This window comes from Paramisgurnus dabryanus, chromosome 3 (genome assembly GCF_030506205.2).
Source record: "Paramisgurnus dabryanus chromosome 3, PD_genome_1.1, whole genome shotgun sequence".
NCBI lineage: Eukaryota > Metazoa > Chordata > Actinopteri > Cypriniformes > Cobitidae > Paramisgurnus > Paramisgurnus dabryanus.
Genome location: NC_133339.1, coordinates 14299677 through 14317350, shown reverse-complemented (window position 1 = coordinate 14317350; position 17674 = coordinate 14299677). Strand labels below are relative to the sequence as shown.

The 17674-nt window shown below is 37.3% G+C and overlaps 1 protein-coding gene and 1 pseudogene across 1 annotated transcript; both read left to right on the top strand.

Annotated features, from left to right (window-relative positions):
• Positions 1 to 5482: 5482 nt before the first annotated feature.
• On the top strand, positions 5483 to 14941 carry LOC135769026 (uncharacterized). Its single transcript, XM_065278391.2, has 3 exons — positions 5483 to 5638; positions 11828 to 12039; positions 12424 to 14941. Exons 2-3 carry the CDS (start codon positions 11952 to 11954, stop codon positions 13380 to 13382), a joined length of 1047 nt encoding a protein of 348 aa, XP_065134463.1. The 5' UTR covers positions 5483 to 5638; positions 11828 to 11951; the 3' UTR covers positions 13383 to 14941.
• Positions 14942 to 16401: 1460 nt separating this feature from the next.
• On the top strand, positions 16402 to 17674 carry LOC135769029 (uncharacterized; annotated as a pseudogene).

Sequence of the window (17674 nt, the reverse complement as noted above, 5' to 3'; positions counted from 1 at the left end):
ATATCTGATTTACTGGCTAGCTACTGCATAAACACATTTTAGTACTTGCTAGTTAAACTATAATACCATAGATCAAATATATTTATCCAAGTTTATCATCAAAACTTACTTGACTTGATGTAGTCCTTGGGGTCAAATGCAAGTGTGGCTTCTGTAGTAGTCAAGGCCTAGAAAATGGAGGGGAATCAAACCCCTTAATGATATATGGAGGTTTTTTTTTTATTTCAGGGTGATTGAGAGTGTATTGGTGTGATGACGGATCATGGATGGATGAATGTGTGGATATCTATCTATTATAGGCAACTTTATACTAAAGAATTTTATTGAATTATTTGTGTTTAAACAAAATGTATAGCTCACATTATCTGGTCAAACCATTCCACTATCTTCGACTATCACTTCACTGGCTCCATGTCTCATACAGGATTAAAATCATCCTGCTGTCAATGCATCCACGGAAAGCACCCCCCTACTTAAAGGAACTACTCAACACAAAACTCTTCACGCAACCTCCGCTCTGGAAACAAAGCCCTTCTTCAACCCCCGCACTATTGGGGATCAAGCCGTCTTTGGAATTCTCTTCCAGACAACCTAAGGGCTCCTCAAGCCATGGATTCTTTTAAGAAAGGTTTCTTTTTATCTTTTCTCTTATGTTTTTAACTTTTGTTTATAATCATGCTTTTAAATTTGTTTATACTCTGTAGCACTTTGGTATTGTTTTTAACTATGACAAGTGCTTTACAAATAAAATATATTATTATTATAAAATATATAAAGTAGTAAGTTAAAATGACTTGGACTGGCAATTTGATAATAACTTAAAGACAGCTAAAAATGTTTTACAGTGTGCATAATACAAATCTACACGATGAATGAATGTACTAAATGAACTAACGAGACACCGCTACTCATTAAATAAAGGGAAGGAGACTGCCAGAAACTCTGAGTTAACTAAATAAAACCTGCTCCCGACCAGGTAAGGTTAGGTTCACAAGTTACCACGGAAACAGACTCTGAGTATCAACAGACTCCTTCAGAAACAGGCTTGACTTACCTCACTGTCTCAGGTTTAACCTACCTCCCATTCTTAAACAGAAAACCCTGAGTTTCCCTCATTTCAGGGATAACAAACTCAGAGTTTTCACTTAACCACCTTTCTGAAACAGGCCCCAGGACAGGGTTAAGATTTATCCAGCAGGACTAGGCCTTCATTATTTAAGGCCATTTAAGTTGTTTTTACAGACATATTTTACAAAAACAACAACTATGTGCCATTTTAGACAAAACAATGACAATGATGTATTTAAACGTATGTCAGTACAGGTTGTTTTTAGTTAAGACAACTCAAATATCCATTTAAGTCTGGGACTACACTTAAACCCTGTCTGAGAAACCGCCCATAAGTCTTCATTTGGAGCAGGGATTTGTGTGTAAAAAATATTAATCTAACTCAAATATTTTTTTAATGATAGACCAAAGTCAAAAAGCCTTAGTTTGTACACCGCTCTCCGCTAACGGTATAAAGGTAAATAAGAACTAAAATAAGAAGTGATTAATACAGATGCAGTTCTGAGGAAATTTTAAAGTTGTCTGAATAGCGCACATCTTCCGTTTTTAGCCCTCGATCTCCACAGTACACTGGTTCATAATACATGGATAAAAACATTTAATAATATTGGTATTAAACGTGCTGGACATTACCTCAAAGTACACAACTGTATGAGTCAGGAGATGTTTATGACGCTGTCCGGACAATGGATCCCTGCTCCAGAGACAACAGTGAGTCCGGGTCAGATTTTCAACTTCATCTCACTGCTAACGGTTAGCGTATTAAGAAATCCTGTCTTCTGTTGACAAACCAATAAAATAATCGAAGAAGCTTTAATTATTTCAGTGCACACCGAAGCATTTCCACGTGGCTGAAGACATCAGACTCGAAACACACTGACCGCGTCCGAAAGCTCTATGATCCTTTCTGAGGAAGCATTCAAATCCCCCCTGGCAATTCTGCCCCCTTAGGACCCCGCGTGATTCCATTGGCTGAAAAAACTCCTCATTGGTAGTTTTTTTAGCGCCTTATTACAATTCCTACAAAATCGCGTTATGATTTATGTAGTTAGAAGAACGTAGTTAACATTACAATTGATGTCTTTTAAATGATATGTTTCATATAGTAGTATATAAATGAGGTTATAGGTGGTGAGATCTACATATTGCTTGATATTTTGATATTTTTGTATATATTATATATTCTACCACTATTGTACTGTGTAAAGTTAATAAATTACTTATAAAGAACATGATTACTACATAGTTGCATTATACATTAAAAGTATCATTTATAAGCCATGATTAGCTACTACACTTTTACTATAAAAAACGACATTTCGTAAGGTATGTTAATAATTTACAAAAATAAAAGTATTGTTTTTTGTAAAGCAGATGATGACACAAAACTACTGACGTGTCTGCAACATGAATATTACTTCATTATATTTTTTTTGCAAGCTTTTGTTTAAAAAAAAGTTGTATGCTTCTATTTTGTACAAAGTAATTAGCTTGCTAGACCGCTAACGCAGACAAGATATCGCAATGACAAATTTTGACCAGGCATTATTGCTAGGTACCAGTCGGGGTCCTAGGGGGACAGAATTGGAAGGGGGGACAGAATTGCCCTTTTTTCTTTTTTTTATGAACAAATGTACACTTATACATGGCACTCATACTTGTTACACGGTACAAAAATAAAAATAAAAAAGCAAGGCGCACAAATTTCTGAAAATAAATTACATAAATAAAAAGAAATAAAAATTAATACAGAAACAAAGAATGGTCAATAATTTTGTAGAATGTCAAAGTCTTTTATCAGTCCAGCAAATTTACAAGCCTATTTGCTTTACATATAATATAAAGAAGGAAGGTAGCTTTCAAGAAATGATTTTTTAAATACAGAAAAGTAGGGTTTGATTTTGGTACATTTACATTTGTGAATAAATAATTTACCTAAAATTAACATTGTGTTAACAAAAAATTCAGCTCTACTGTCAGTTAACAACATTCCAAATATTATATGGTGTCTAGAAAAAGCAGGCAGTGACTGTATTTTGGTTTCCAGCCAGAAGGACATGTTTTCCCAGAAAATATTTGAGTGAATACAATAAAATAAAAAGATGGTCAGTTGTCTCTATATCACTTTGGCAAAAAAATATTATGGTCAAAATTAAATCTCAGTCTTAAAAGTTCACCTGAAGGGTATAAACCGTTAAATATTTTAGAGTTAATATCCTTTGCTTTAGGAACTACTGGGAACCTTATATATTGATCTTATAATTTCTGTACAATAAACCTATCATAAACCCGTAATACATTGTTACGGTAAAAATTCCCAGAATACAACTTTGAAATAAAAGAAGATTGAATGGGTTTATTGGAAATCATTGCCATAAGATCATGACCATCAAAAAAAAAGAGATGGGAGTTCACGTGTTATCTAGCCCTACACTGAAGGAGTTTCGCACCAAACAAATACAATTCCTTGGAACAGCTTTTATACGTTCAAATTGTTCACATTCACCAAATAATTGATATTTTGTACAAAAATTTTCAAAAGAAAGTAATGTGCCTTCTTCATTCAAGAATTGCTCATGACACCTGTATTATGAGTGACCAATTCTGCCCCCCCTTGCAATTCTGCCCCCTAGGACCCCAACTGTTACCTAGCAATAATGCCTGGTCAAAATTAGTCATCGCATATCACGTCTGCATGGTCTAGCTAGCTAATTACTTTGTTCAAAATAGAAGCATACAAAATATATATATATATATTTTAATAAAAGCTTACAAAAATATATAATTAACTAATATTTATGTTGCAGACACTTCAGTAGTTTTGTGTTATCATCTGCTTTACAAAAACAATACTTTTATTTTTGTAAATTATACTTTACAAAATTTATTTTTTTATAGTAAAAGTGTAGTAATCATGGCTTATAAATGAAAATTTTAATGTGTGATTCAAATATGTAGTAATCATGTTCTGTATAAATAATTTTTTAATTTTACACAGTACAAAAGTGGAAAGGGTACAGTAATATCTAAAAAAATTAAATGAAAACAAGCAATGTGGATCTCACCACCTATAGCCTAATTTATATACTACTAATATAAATGAAACAGCAGTGTTTCCCAGTGCCGCCGCTCACACCAAGCGCATCATGCGCTGTGCGTAGGGCACCAAATGCTGAGGGGGCACCAAAATAGCCTAATGAAAAAAATTATAATGCAGATATTATTTCATTAGCCTATAGAAATATTATAAGGCACTTTTTAGCCATGTATATGTAACAAAAAAGGGGAACGAGATAATTTAATTGCTCTAGTCTAGAAAGTATGCCCCCCTCGCCTTGGATGGTCCCCGTCGGTTGATCGTGTGGGCACCTGACGAAGTTTGACAGACAGTAGGCAACTTTTATTGATATGGCCCGAAAAGACAGCATGAGTCAGGATCTGAGAAAAGAAAGAAGAAACTGCAAGATGATCCCCGTGCATTACTTGTTATAATTTATTACTTAACGTGCAAGTTGAATTGAGATTTTACTGTTAAAAATGACCTATGCACTTTACAATAACTGATGCCAGCTAGCTGTTACTTTCTTTACTATCTTTCCTTGTATGTCTTTAAATTGATAAAGTATTTAAAGTATAACACTGGGCTACCATTTAAACATTACAGTAGGTTAAGAAAGAAAAATGTTCATACAATCCCCTATTCAGCAGTCAATAGCAAACTAAAAAATTACATTTAATTTTGACAAAAAAAAAAATCTTTAACTGTTTTTGGCACTGTATAGTATATTGATCCCAATCATCAGAGACCAAACAGTCAAATGTAGTTTAACAACTGGCATCTCTATCTAAAACCACAAGACTTTTAGCCTCTTTATGATGTATAATGCATGTTTCAATGTGTATGTGTAGAATCTGCATTTGTTTGTTTTTTTGTGGTCCAGAAGAACAGACTAAATGTTGAATTGAAATAAAAAAGCAAGGGCAAGTTGTGTTGTTTTATTGTCTCTTCAAGTAAAAACACCCCATACTTACTACCTGCTGTTTTTAACATAGCTAATAGTCAGCATTGACATGTGAACCCATTTAAAGCACTAGTAATCCAGATTTGATAATCTGAAAAATGGTCTTTATCAGAGTGATCCAGTCTAATTTTGCTTTGAAAACCCAGGACAAAATTGAGATATAAAATGTATTTTGTTGTATTGGTGGGAAATTATTCGAATATTAGTGTATGTGTGTATTTGGTAAATGTGGTTTAAGTTATAAATTTTTTGTATAATCGAGAAGGAATCCATGAGTAAGTGAGATAGAGATTAGACCTATTATCAGATCCACGCTCCGGAGCAGAGGGGGCGGTAATGCGCCTATAAACTGGATGCCAACCGCCTTTAAAAGAGAAGAAGAAGACAAGACGAGAGAAATTTATGAGGAGAAAAGACGTGATTTTCGCGTTTCTTTGAGGATTTTAAATAGAGAATCTTGCCTGCAATCAGAAGTACTGTCCGCATTTTTACACCGAGGAGGCTGTCTATGCGAGGAGGTGACTCGTTATTACTTCGGACTGTTTCATGTAAGTTTGTAGAATAGGGGCTACACAAATGTTTGTGATTTAAATAGGATGAGGCTTGCAAAATGCAGGTGTAAAGTACTAACGTTAAGTACTGTTGCTTTTAAAATGACATTAAGCATGTAAGTTACTTTGTGTTTTTCTTTTACTTTCCTATATTATAACATAATACTTTTTAATCCACTACATATACACTTTGATATAGTACAGTTACTAGAGTATTAAGTAAAAGTTCTTCATTACTTAAAATCTCTGGTAAAATTTTAAAACAATTTTAAAACGTTAAAGGGCGTGTTGCAGGTTAAATTTTTCAACGAAATTGTGCAGTTTGCTTGTTGATAATAAGCATTTAAACTGTTATCCATTGTATTTTATGTTGTTGGGTATCACAAAACCCGAAAAAGTATGAAAAAGTACAGCGCTTTGCAATGATTCTCCTTTCCCCCACAACGCACTGTATGACGTCACGCTGGGGAGAGAATTTACCAAAGCCGCCTTGAGAGCATTGAGAATGACTATAGAAAGACGAGTAAAGTACAGTTCTGATAGCGCAGATTTTAGACAGACAGACAGATGGATAGGCTAGTATAGAGAGATAGGCAGACAGCCAGATAGCATAACGTTAGCATATCTTCGTGTAGAAAGTAAACAAACAATTAACATACTCGTGCATGCTGGCTTGAGGGGGTCCATGATCCTGCCTGAAATGGGTGTAACTTTATGCGATCTTCAGCACAAACGGTTTTGGCAGCATGTCTCTAATCCTGGAAGGTGAGTGAGGCACGTCACATCTGTTCGCGCCGCGGGGACCAGCGACCCAAACGCACTCACTTTCTTACAGCCAGTAGCGGAATGGCAATCGGCAGAGTCGTGACTTTCCCGGTGGGCCGATCTGATAATAGTTATAGATTTCGAGTTAACACCGTCTGGCGGCGGCGTGATGTGCGCCGGTTCCCGTAGCCCGCTGGTCAAACTCTGCAGCCTCCCTGCTCAACAAAGTATATAAAAGTGCTCAACCTGTTCGGCAGGTCCAAACATGTACAGGATTTATAAAAATACGGTGATCAATGAGCGGTTCCTCCTCAAATGGCATAGTCTGCTGTGATGTAAAAATCCGCCGAACGCCTGTTATGTATGCGGTCGGATCCGAGTGTGCTGCAGCTGCTGACTGCTGCGTATAAAATGATCGTGTGATTTGTTATAATCGCATAAACAATATAACAAAGCATCATTTTATTTCACAAAACAATATATTTGAGATATTATTTGATAGACTAGTAAGTGTGGATTAAGGATGTTTAAAAATCTCTAGCCTGGTGGTCAGGACATGAATGGATCAAATCAGCAGATTTGCGAAGTTTTATTTATCTCCACATATATCATAAATAATAATTAGCATGGTAACTTTGCAGTTTAACACATTATATATTTCCTACGGTGTATATATGATTTCCAAATTATATACGTAAGTAATAAACAGCAATAAATGTCTCCTCTATCTCTATGGCTCTGGCTGAGGCTTTCTCCACTTCTCCCCAACGTGACGTCATTGCAGAATTGCGTAAAAAAAAACGGTTAATACCAAAAACGTAAAAAAAGTGGTCTTTAAGACCATTTTTGAGACATTTTAAAAACTATACACATATCTTGAGTGATTTATGTACCCATTAATCGACAGTGGTGGTTAACCTGCAACACGCCCTTTAAAGTTTAAAACACACGAAACAAATCATGCTTCAATAGATCCTTCAAGAATACCTTTCTGAACTTTTTGTATGACTTCCCTTACGAAAATTAACCATGGTTTTACTACAGTTAAAACAAAAAAAACATGGTTACAGTATAGTGATCGACCGATTATATCGGCCGGCCGATACATCGGGCCGATTTTAGCAGGTTTTAGGTGTATCGGCATCGGCCGATTCGCGGCTTGCGTTCGCCGATAGTTTTTCCCCGGCATTAATTACAGACAGGCGTCCACAGGCAGCTCTGTGTTGCTGGAGGCTGCCTGCAGCCCGTGCATTGCCCCTCCCCCCACTAGCAGAGCGGAGTGCTCCAAGCTTGCGCTGGTAACCCTACAGTCACATTAGCTACAAAAGTGAACGACACCGAGCGACACGCACTCGCTTGATGGGCGTTCCTTGGCTAGTTTCCAAAAGTGGTATCAAAAGTCACTTTAGAGGTATTGTTAAGTTACAAGAACTGTGTTTTTGGATTTAAAAGTATTTATTTCTCGATAAAAGTAACAAAATATGTGAGATAAAATGCCAAACTTATCAGATATATACATAAATACGCATTTTCCGCCATCTTGAATTATTTTCTCAGACTCAACCACAGACCTACGTCACGCTGCTCTTTTACACCGATTGGCAGTCGCTTTGTCGCATCGCTCAGCATTTGCATAAAATAGCCTGCTTGTCTATTTTGGCCCAGCCCTGCTCACGCAGCTGCGAGCTCGTCGCTGGCAAACGGCCACTTCCATTGAAAATGAATGGTAGCCTGTCGCTCTGTCTCTGTCGCTTGTAGCTAATGTGACTGGGGGGTAAGTTTTAAACTTCAAAGCATCTTTTAACTGTTTGACTGAAATATTGCCATATACTTTGAAAGTGTAAACACGTTGCTCTATATGTGCGTGCAACCATAGCTAAGAAAGTTTGGTGGTCCTAATGGAAAACGCGAATGCCTATAAAACTGCTTGCCATTGTATTAAGGGAGCTTCAAATAGCTTTTAGGCTAACCATATGCATACGGCAGCTGTTACGAACACTGGTCATAGGATTATATAATGCTGACGTTGTTCCGTGATTTCGTGGTATTTATATGAGTTTTATTCAGCGACCACCAGTCTGACGTTTGGACGCGACGCGTGCTCATAATGCCGCAAGCGAACGCAGGTCATGTGATCAGCCGTACAGCTGATCATAGCTGGACAGGGTGGGTTTTTAATGCTCATCTCCATAAATATATGTAGTAGTAAAAGGCTAAAAATCAATATCAATTGCTGATAGTTTCTCGTCATTGTGGAGAGCGCAGTTGCATACGTTTATGGTTGTTAACGCGGAGTTTCGCGGAATTTTCGTCAGCGAAAATAAGAAATTCGACCCAAAGCACTTAGTTCCAAACAGTTCACACATGACTTTTATGTGACCGGAGAAGTGTTTTTTTGTAAGTTTTGTCAACATTTCCGTTCACTGGGAGCGCAAAGATACATGCCCTCTCTCATCCATGTCTCACTGCACCTCTCCCACGTGCACGCGCTCTACTATCTGACCGAAGTTCGTACACAAATCCCCATGTATTTGTTCAGTTTTATGCGTTTTAAGCGAGCTGAGGCAAACTAACTATCCCTCGCATTTATTATAGGGCATTAGGGTGTGTGAGGTACAGAAGTAGGGCAATTGGCATGTTATTCAGAATTCTTAAGTTGTTTTTTGATCAGTATTGCTGTTTACATTTTCCTTGTCTTCTTATTAAAGACATTTGCTCGACAAGAGATTAAGTTAAGTGCACTAAAACTTAGACCTAAGCATTAAATAGGTTGTAAATAGTTGGTTACTTTCATGGATAAAGTAAAGTGTTCCCCTTGTTATGCTGCTTGGTTGCTGCTATTGTGTGCAATGGTGTAATTATTATTTTATTTATGTATTTTAAGCAGCACTGAATTTTCTTACTTGTTCTACCTCACCTTTTCTTACTATTTGTTAAATATAGTTCAGTAAATGTTCCTTTTTTAAATTAAGAGTTGTAACATTTGGTTTTATCATTGTGTCATTTTTATGATATAAACTGAATGAGAAAAAGCAGTATCGTCTCCAAATATCGGCTAAAGAAAATCGGCAGCCTGTATCGGTCATCGGCTAAGGCTGATGGAAAAAAATCGGTATCGGCAAAAAAAATCCATATCGGTCGATCCCTATTACAGTAGTAAAACCATGATAACCACAAAATAACCATGGTTTTCAAAAAGTAGTTAGTGCAGTAAAACCATGGTTTTGCTGATAGTAATCAATACACCAAAAAACATGGTTACTACACTTTTACCACAATAAAATGGTTATTTCGTAAGGGTTGGTGGCTTTTATTGACTGTATTCAAATATTTACAATTTTCATGCACATCCCACATTACCACCGAGCAGTGGTGGCAGGTGACTTTTTTTTTCGAGGACGCTTTATGTGAAGTTCATCACAACATGTATGTACCTTGTCGTGTGTGGTTCATAATTTCAAAATATGTGTTCTGCGCTTTGAGAGATCGTGTGTGCATCATGTGTCATGCCAAAATAAGTGCCTGCTGCAGACGCGTCTAAAGGGTTTATGATAAAAGAGACGCTCGCGTTTGCCAGATACTCGCATAATCTCATGCGTAATCAGAGTGTACTGTTAAGGAGTGTCTAGCGTGTATTTTGGGAACGTGAGCGTCTCTTTTATCATAACCGGTTTTGACGCATGTGCAGCAGGCACTTATTTTGACAAAACACGTGATGCACACAGGATCTCTCGACACACAGGACACACATTTTGTAAAAGAGAACCACACACGTGACAATCCGAACACTTATTTTGAATTTGCGCATCTTCAGATGAGCAGTCATGAGCTGCCACCGAGCAACCTCTCATCAGGCTCGTCCTCGACGAGCGTTCGACATAATGCTGTGCCGAAAGAAATGAAAGGCAGATGACGTCAAAGTACCACTGAGTTGAAATTAGACTTCTCTGTATGATTTCTCTAATCACTTTTACGTCATCCGCCTATCAGTTCTATTGGTGCCACATAAAGTCAAACAAGCCTAATGTAACGCGCACGTGGCGGAGGGTGGATCTGTGGCATGTGCAAGAACTGTGATTGACAGGCAGATTTTACACAGAATTAAAAAACTATATTCATTCAATTGGGAAGTAGAAGGCTGTAGTCCAAACCGGCCATTCGCTGTAGGCTTTGAAGGGGAATTCTGTTAAAGAAAATATATCACCTGGCAGTGAACTTTGAGCTTTATAATTCAACAGGTATTATTTATCCTATTATAGCAACATTACACACTAACTAAAGGTTGAAAAATGGGATCAGGAAGAACGTGAGTATGTTTACTGAGTATTTTTATATGTACACCAATAATCTGATTATTTCCAAAATCAGAGTAAGGACTTAATCACAGTAAGACGTTTACATGACTGGAGCTAACCTCTTCACTCCTGTTTACATGCAGTTTTTATTTTAGGATTATTCACACATAGCCCAATGCTGAGCACAAATGATGAACTCTCATACTGTCCACTGTTTTAATTTACTTGCGTTCAATGACAGACATGTTCTTATGGACGCATTTCATTATTCGGTGCCGTGATGAAGACAGAAGTATTATGACAGTTAGGGCTTGGACGCTTGTAATTACCACCGCATCACTGCGGTGGTGGAGTGTGACCCACGGTCGGGAAGTGCGCCCTGCGGTGGTGTGCACGTCACAAATTATTAAAAATATAAAGTACAATCTCGCACAGTGAGATGTCTTCAGGTTCGTGTTAATGCAAACAGCCAGCAGATGCGGAGTTAATGCACTATTAGCAAGGGAAGGCAACTGATATCAGTGATGACCTGCTGGCTTGGGGGCGGAACAATGAGGCAAGATATTGGTCGTTTCTCAGTCCGAAAACTGTAGCCTCCGGAGGTCGCATTTGCAAGCTGCATACGTCATCTTATTTCATAATATTAAAGGTATTGCAGAGGATTTTCTTTTTCCAGGTGAATCATCGAGACTATTGGTCTTCCTAGTTGTCAATCAAGAGTGTTGCGCAATTGCATTTTTTTAAAAAGTGGAAAAGGCGGTTCTTTCCTAAAATTCGAGAAAATCCTCTGCTATAGCTTTAACAATTATAAAGTTGACTATTATTCTTTGTTAATCATACATTGTTGTAATATGCTCGACACCGGCACATCGACACATGGAACATTCTGGAAAAGTTTTCTTTAGGTTATAAAGTGAAACCTAAAAATAGCCTACAGGGAACGTTCTGAAAGGAGGGGGAAACCTAAGCCTTGCTCAAGGATTGGGGGCAATGTTCATTTTTGGTGGGGTTTTTCCCAGCCCAAACCGAGAATGCCATTTTCGACTGAAATTTTCGACGACCCAAATTTTGGTGCACCCCTTCCTCTATGAATGTTTTACTGACAAAGCCTCTCTAAAATCTCCAGCCACACCCATAAAGTGATTGAGATCTTCAGTGAAGCTCCTCCTACAACAATCCACCAATAAATGCTGGAGTCAAACACACAGAGAAATCACTCCATGTGTGACAACTGAAATCTTCATGACATAATGTTGATGCTGGTGAAAAAGGAGCTTGAGAAGATGACAGATCCACAACCATGCAGAATAAAGAATGAAGATACTGAGGAACAAATAGGTTAGTGTCTATTTTTCAATCTTTATTATTGATGGTTGAGGAATAATTATAAAAACATTGAGAAACATGAGGGGAAAATAAACTAAAATCCATGAGATGATAACTTTCTGCATCTATAATAGATTCAGTAGATTTAGATTGAAACATCAGGTAAAGAGTTTTATCCAAAGCAACCTTCAGTGGATTGAATGACTGTGATCTCCATGCAATGCTCTTCTACAGTTAAACTACAAGAGCAGATATTAACAATAGAAATGATATAATGTACTTCACATGAAAGATAACACATAACAAACACATGACATATTGCTTTTGTCAAAGAATCTCAAATGTGTTTTGTAATTCTGGTTTATCAATATGAACTATTTACTGTCTTTATTTTAGATATGATGGAAGTGAAAGAGGAGAGTCAAGCTGAAGTGGATGAGAAACATCAGATTATAAAAATAAACCATAATGTTTCACAGAAAGAAACTCTGAAGACAGAAGACATAAAGTGTGAAAATCGTTTCAGAGGAGATGAACGCCCTGCAGATCACAAGAGGACTCACAGTGAGGAGAAACCTTTCACATGTCAACAGTGTGGAAAGAGTTTCAGATCTAAAAGTAAACTTGAGGCTCACCTGAGAACTCACACTGGAGAGAAATCACATGTGTGCCATGAGTGTGAAAAGAGTTTTATATCTGCAAGTTACCTTAAGAAACATTCAAGAATTCACACCGGAGAGAAACCTTACACGTGTCATCTTTGTGGAAACAGTTTCGCAGTTGAATTTAGCCTTAAGAAACACATGAGAATTCACACTGGAGAGAAACCATACACGTGTCAACAGTGTGGAAACAGTTTCGCAGTTGAATTTAGCCTTAAGAATCACATGAGAATTCACAGTGGAGAGAAACCATACTCGTGTCAACAGTGTGGAAAGAGTTTTACATCTTCAAGTGACCTTACGAGACATGTGAAAATTCACAGTGGAAAGAAACCACATGCGTGCCATGAGTGTGGAAAGACTTTTACATCTATAAGTTACCTTAAGAAACACATGATAACTCACACTGGAGAGAAACCGTTCACATGTCTTCAGTGTGGAGGGTGTTTCGGAGATAAAGCTACCCTTGAGATTCACATGATGCTTCACACTGGAGTAAAACCCTTCACATGTCTTCAGTGTGGAAAGAGTTTCACAACAAAAGCTAACCTTGAGACTCACATGAGACTTCACACTGGAGAGAAACCGTTTGCATGTCCTCATTGTGGAAAGAGTTTTATGTGGAAATCAAGTCTTAGTAATCACCAGCGCTTACATTATAAAGAAAAGACATTCAACTCTTCTGTGCAGTGATGAGTCTTACCATGGGTTCACACCAGCTGCGTTTGAGGCGTCTAGTTTGCCGCTTGAACATTATGAGGCGGTTTCCCAGACAGGGATTGGACTAGTCCTAGACTACACCATTTTTAAGAGCTGTCCAAACTGAAAACAACTTGCACTTACATATCTTAAAATACGTCGGTGCCCTTTGTTTTGCCTCAAAATGCATACAGGTAAATTTTTGAGTAAGGCATGTTTGTTAAAACTAGTTATATTTTCTAATTAAACTAAGGCCTAGTCTTGGATTAAGCTTATGCCTGTCTGGGAAACCGCCCCTTTGAGTTTACTCGCTTCATTCGGGTGTGAAATTCTAGTTTTTCATTGGAGGGGCTTCTGCGACTCCGCTCCGTTATGTAATCAGTATAGTATGTGGATTGCCAGTATGTGGTCATCACAGCACACCACACATCTTTGTTGTTTGTGAGTCTTGACAGAGAACATAGAAGTCTTGCGATGTCTCTCTTGGTCAAACATGACTTCACAGTAAACAGACATGATGGAAAACGGTCATAAAGAAATGTCATTAATACTGTGGACTGCACCTCACTTTGGACTGTTTCTGCTGCACCATAACTGCGGTTGTTATTGTTTCGTCTTTCATCAGCTCGCTTTCTGACTGGTTATCATTTTGTTTCACATGACTACAGCGTAAGTGGTCGCTTGTCCTCAAGGTTTCCCCCACATATCAGGATTTTTAACATGTTGAATTTTCAACAAGAGATGTTATGTGTTTCGATTGTGAAAACAGTTCTGATGTGTCAAGCACTGCTTTGTTACTGCGCTTCTGTTTCATGGTCTTTTGGGGGTCTATATGATCCCAGACCCTCTTCAAATAGTTAAAAACATATGCCGTGTTATTTTTTATTCTGATATTTCATGACTGTTTCTATTTACATCAGATCATTTTACAAATGTTTTTCTTGATTATCGATTACATGTGATGATGACCCCAGTAATAAAAGTTATTACTGTATCACCACTAAAATGATTGTCACATGCTTTGAATCTGTTCGGCACACAGAACACTGTTATCTTAGCATTAATAGTTGTGTTCAAAAAATAGCATTGTACTAATAAAAGTGAATAAAGTCATAAACATGTTTATTTACTTATTTTAACACTGTTAAAAATGTCTGTAGAAATTACAGTATTATTGTCTGCTGTTTGTGATGAAGTTTGTTTTAATCCGAATATAAAGGAATTAAGTATACTCTTACTTTACCATTATGATTTTCTATATGAATATGACCATAGTTTACCAGTGTGTGTGTGTATGAAATTTACCAGCATGCATTGCAGTCTGTTCTTATACATGGTGAGGGTCGCTACATGCCGAAGGCAGAGACAAAAGACGTACTGTCCCAGAACTGTAATCTTGACAAAGTGATGCCATGTGTTTTCTATATGATACAAACCATATGTTTCTGAATATTAGACCATGCATGGAGTTCACATTTATGGGGGTGGGGTTGCCACCTTATATATATACCACTTGTGGTACAGTAAAATTTTAGTGGATCTTGCAAGATCTCCTCACGGCTTTATTTCGCTAACAATAAAGTCTATCTTTGAAATCAAAACCTAAGACTGAAGATTGTTTCATTTGAGGAAAAGGAAAACCACAACATTTGCCAGTAACTTACTGTAGGTTTAAATTTGTTCAACCTTAAATCACCATTAACAAGTCTTTGTCTTTACAGAATAAAACTTTAAAATAAGAGCCTCATGCAAAGCATTCTGGAAACCAAAATCTGAATGAAATAAATAGAAAAAGGTTGATGAGGATTTCTGGTTCCCAGAATGCTTTGCATGAGGCTCTTATTTTAGTTTTATTCTGTAAAGATAAAGACTTGTTAAGTCTTTAAAGACTGATACAGACCTACAGATTATTTTTAATAAAAACACATTTTGTAATTAGTTTCTCCATCACACGCATTGCTCAACACAAGCGTCACTTTGATCTTCAGATGATAGCTCTGGATTGTCTTGAATGAAAAAATTTAGACATTTATGTTAAGTTCATATTTACTGAGAGTGAAATCAGGATTTTGTCGATTTCTTGAAAGGTTTGTTTCATTTGTGCCAATAACCTTACAGTGAAAAAACACTCAATAGTGTTAATAGAGCTGTTAACAGACCCATCAGTCTTCATGAAATGTTTTTGTTTCAGTCACATCAGTGTTAATAGAGCTGTTGATAAACCTCATTATTCCAGACTGATAGTTCACATTTACACCCAATTCATTACAGTGATCTAATGCAGCATTAGGATCTAAAATATTTACTCACAAAGCAAATGTTGCTGATTTAAATAAGATGAGGCTTGTAAACTGCAATATATGGATATTTCTACAACAACACCGCGTGGATTACCCTCAGAAGACCTTTGTTTATCATCCTGGAGCCGTTTGGATTTAATTTGTGAAGGATGGATGCACTTTTTTTGGACTTGAAGGTTGTGGACTATGGGTGGACCCCGTAACATTACATTTAATCAACTGAAAGATCTAAAATATTTTCTAAAACATCCGAAAATGTGTTTGTCTGAAAAACGATGGACATATGCAACTCGGACAGCTTGGGGGTGAGTAAATCATGGGTTTAATATCGTTTTTGCCCGAACTATCCCTTTAATTCCCATGGAAAGGTTCCAGCCTTGAAAATTCCCAGAATATTGCTATTTTCACTAAGATATTCAGATGCATGAAAACCAGTCGTAACTGAAAGAAAACAAGTTGACAAAAAGATAGAATTCAATGTTTGGTGGTATTGGAAACACCAGAAGTGTTATAGGGTTTTGAACAAAGCTAAACTACAAGAGCAGAAATTGACAATAGAAATGACATAATGTACTTCACATTAAAAATAACATGGATACATGACAATCTCAAATGTGTTTTGTCACTCTGGTTTATCAATATGAACTATTTACTGTCTTCATTTTAGATATGATGGAAGTGAAAGAGGAGAGTCAAGCTGAAGTGGATGGGAAACATCAGATTGTAAAAATAAATCATAATGTTTCACAGAAAGAAACTCTGAAGACAGAAGACATAAAGTGTGACAATAGTTTCAGTGAAGATGAACGCCCTGCAGATCAAAGAGGACTCACAGTGAGGATAAACCTTTCACATGTCAACAGTGTGGAAGAGTTTCAACTTTAAAACGAGCCTTAACCGCCATATGAAAGTTCACAGGGGGGAAAAGCCTTTCAGAAGTCAACAGTGTGGAAAGAGTTTCAGAACAAAATGGCATCTTAACGAACATATGAGGATGCACACTGGTGAGAAACCACATCTGTGCCATCACTGTGGAAAGAGTTTTTCAACTGCCAGTGACCTTAAGAAACATTCAAGAGTTCACACTGGAGAGAAACCTTACAAGTGTCAACAGTGTGGAAAGAGTTTCACCTTTCAAACAGGCACATAAAAAATCACAGTGGGGAAAAACCAAACACGTGCCATCACTGTGACAAGAGTTTTCCATCTACAGGTGAACTTAAGATACACATGAGTTCTCACACTGGAGAGAAACCATTCACATGTCATCTGTGTGGAAAGAGTTTCAGAACAAAACCTGACCTTAACGTACACATGAGGATTAACACCGGTGAGAAACCACATCCGTGCCATCAGTATGGAAAGGGTTTTATAACTGCAGGAGAACTAAAGACACATTCGAGTATTCACACTGGAGAAAAACCGTTCACATGTCTTCAGTGTGGAAAGAGTTTTAGAGTGAAAGGTGACCTTAATAGACATGTGAGAATTCACACTGGAGAGAAACCATTCACATGTCAACACTGTGGAAAGGGTTTTATAATGAAATGTGACCTTAATGCACATGTGAGAATTCACACTGAAGAGAAACCATACTTGTGCCATCAGTGTGGAAAGAGTTTCAGCACAAAACCAAACCTTAATGTACATTTAATCACTCACACTGAAGAGAAACCGTTCACATGCCATGAGTGTAAAAAGAGTTTCAAAACAAAAGCTTACCTTAAAAAACACGCAAGATTTCACACTCAATAGAAACCATTCATGTGTCAACAGTGTGGATATGGCAACAAAGTTTATAAATCAGCTGAGATCTTATTAATAAAACTGTCTGGAGGATCCTTACTAAAAGTCTACATGCACACAAAAGCCCAAGATGTCTGTGTCACCCCCAGGGGCTGGCTATGTTTAACTGAAGCCACGCCCCTTCTCAACTTCCACCTCGAGGAGGTCCCCAAAGCCAACCCAATGACCAGACAAACACGA

Excerpts from the sequence above, each read along its gene's own strand:
- LOC135769026 (XM_065278391.2), top strand. The coding sequence starts at position 11,952 with ATGTTGATGCTGGTGAAAAAGGAGCTTGAGAAGATGACAGATCCACAA. Across the intron at positions 12,040-12,423 it reads AGATACTGAGGAACAAATAG|ATATGATGGAAGTGAAAGAG; the intron begins GTTAGTGTCTAT and ends TCTTTATTTTAG.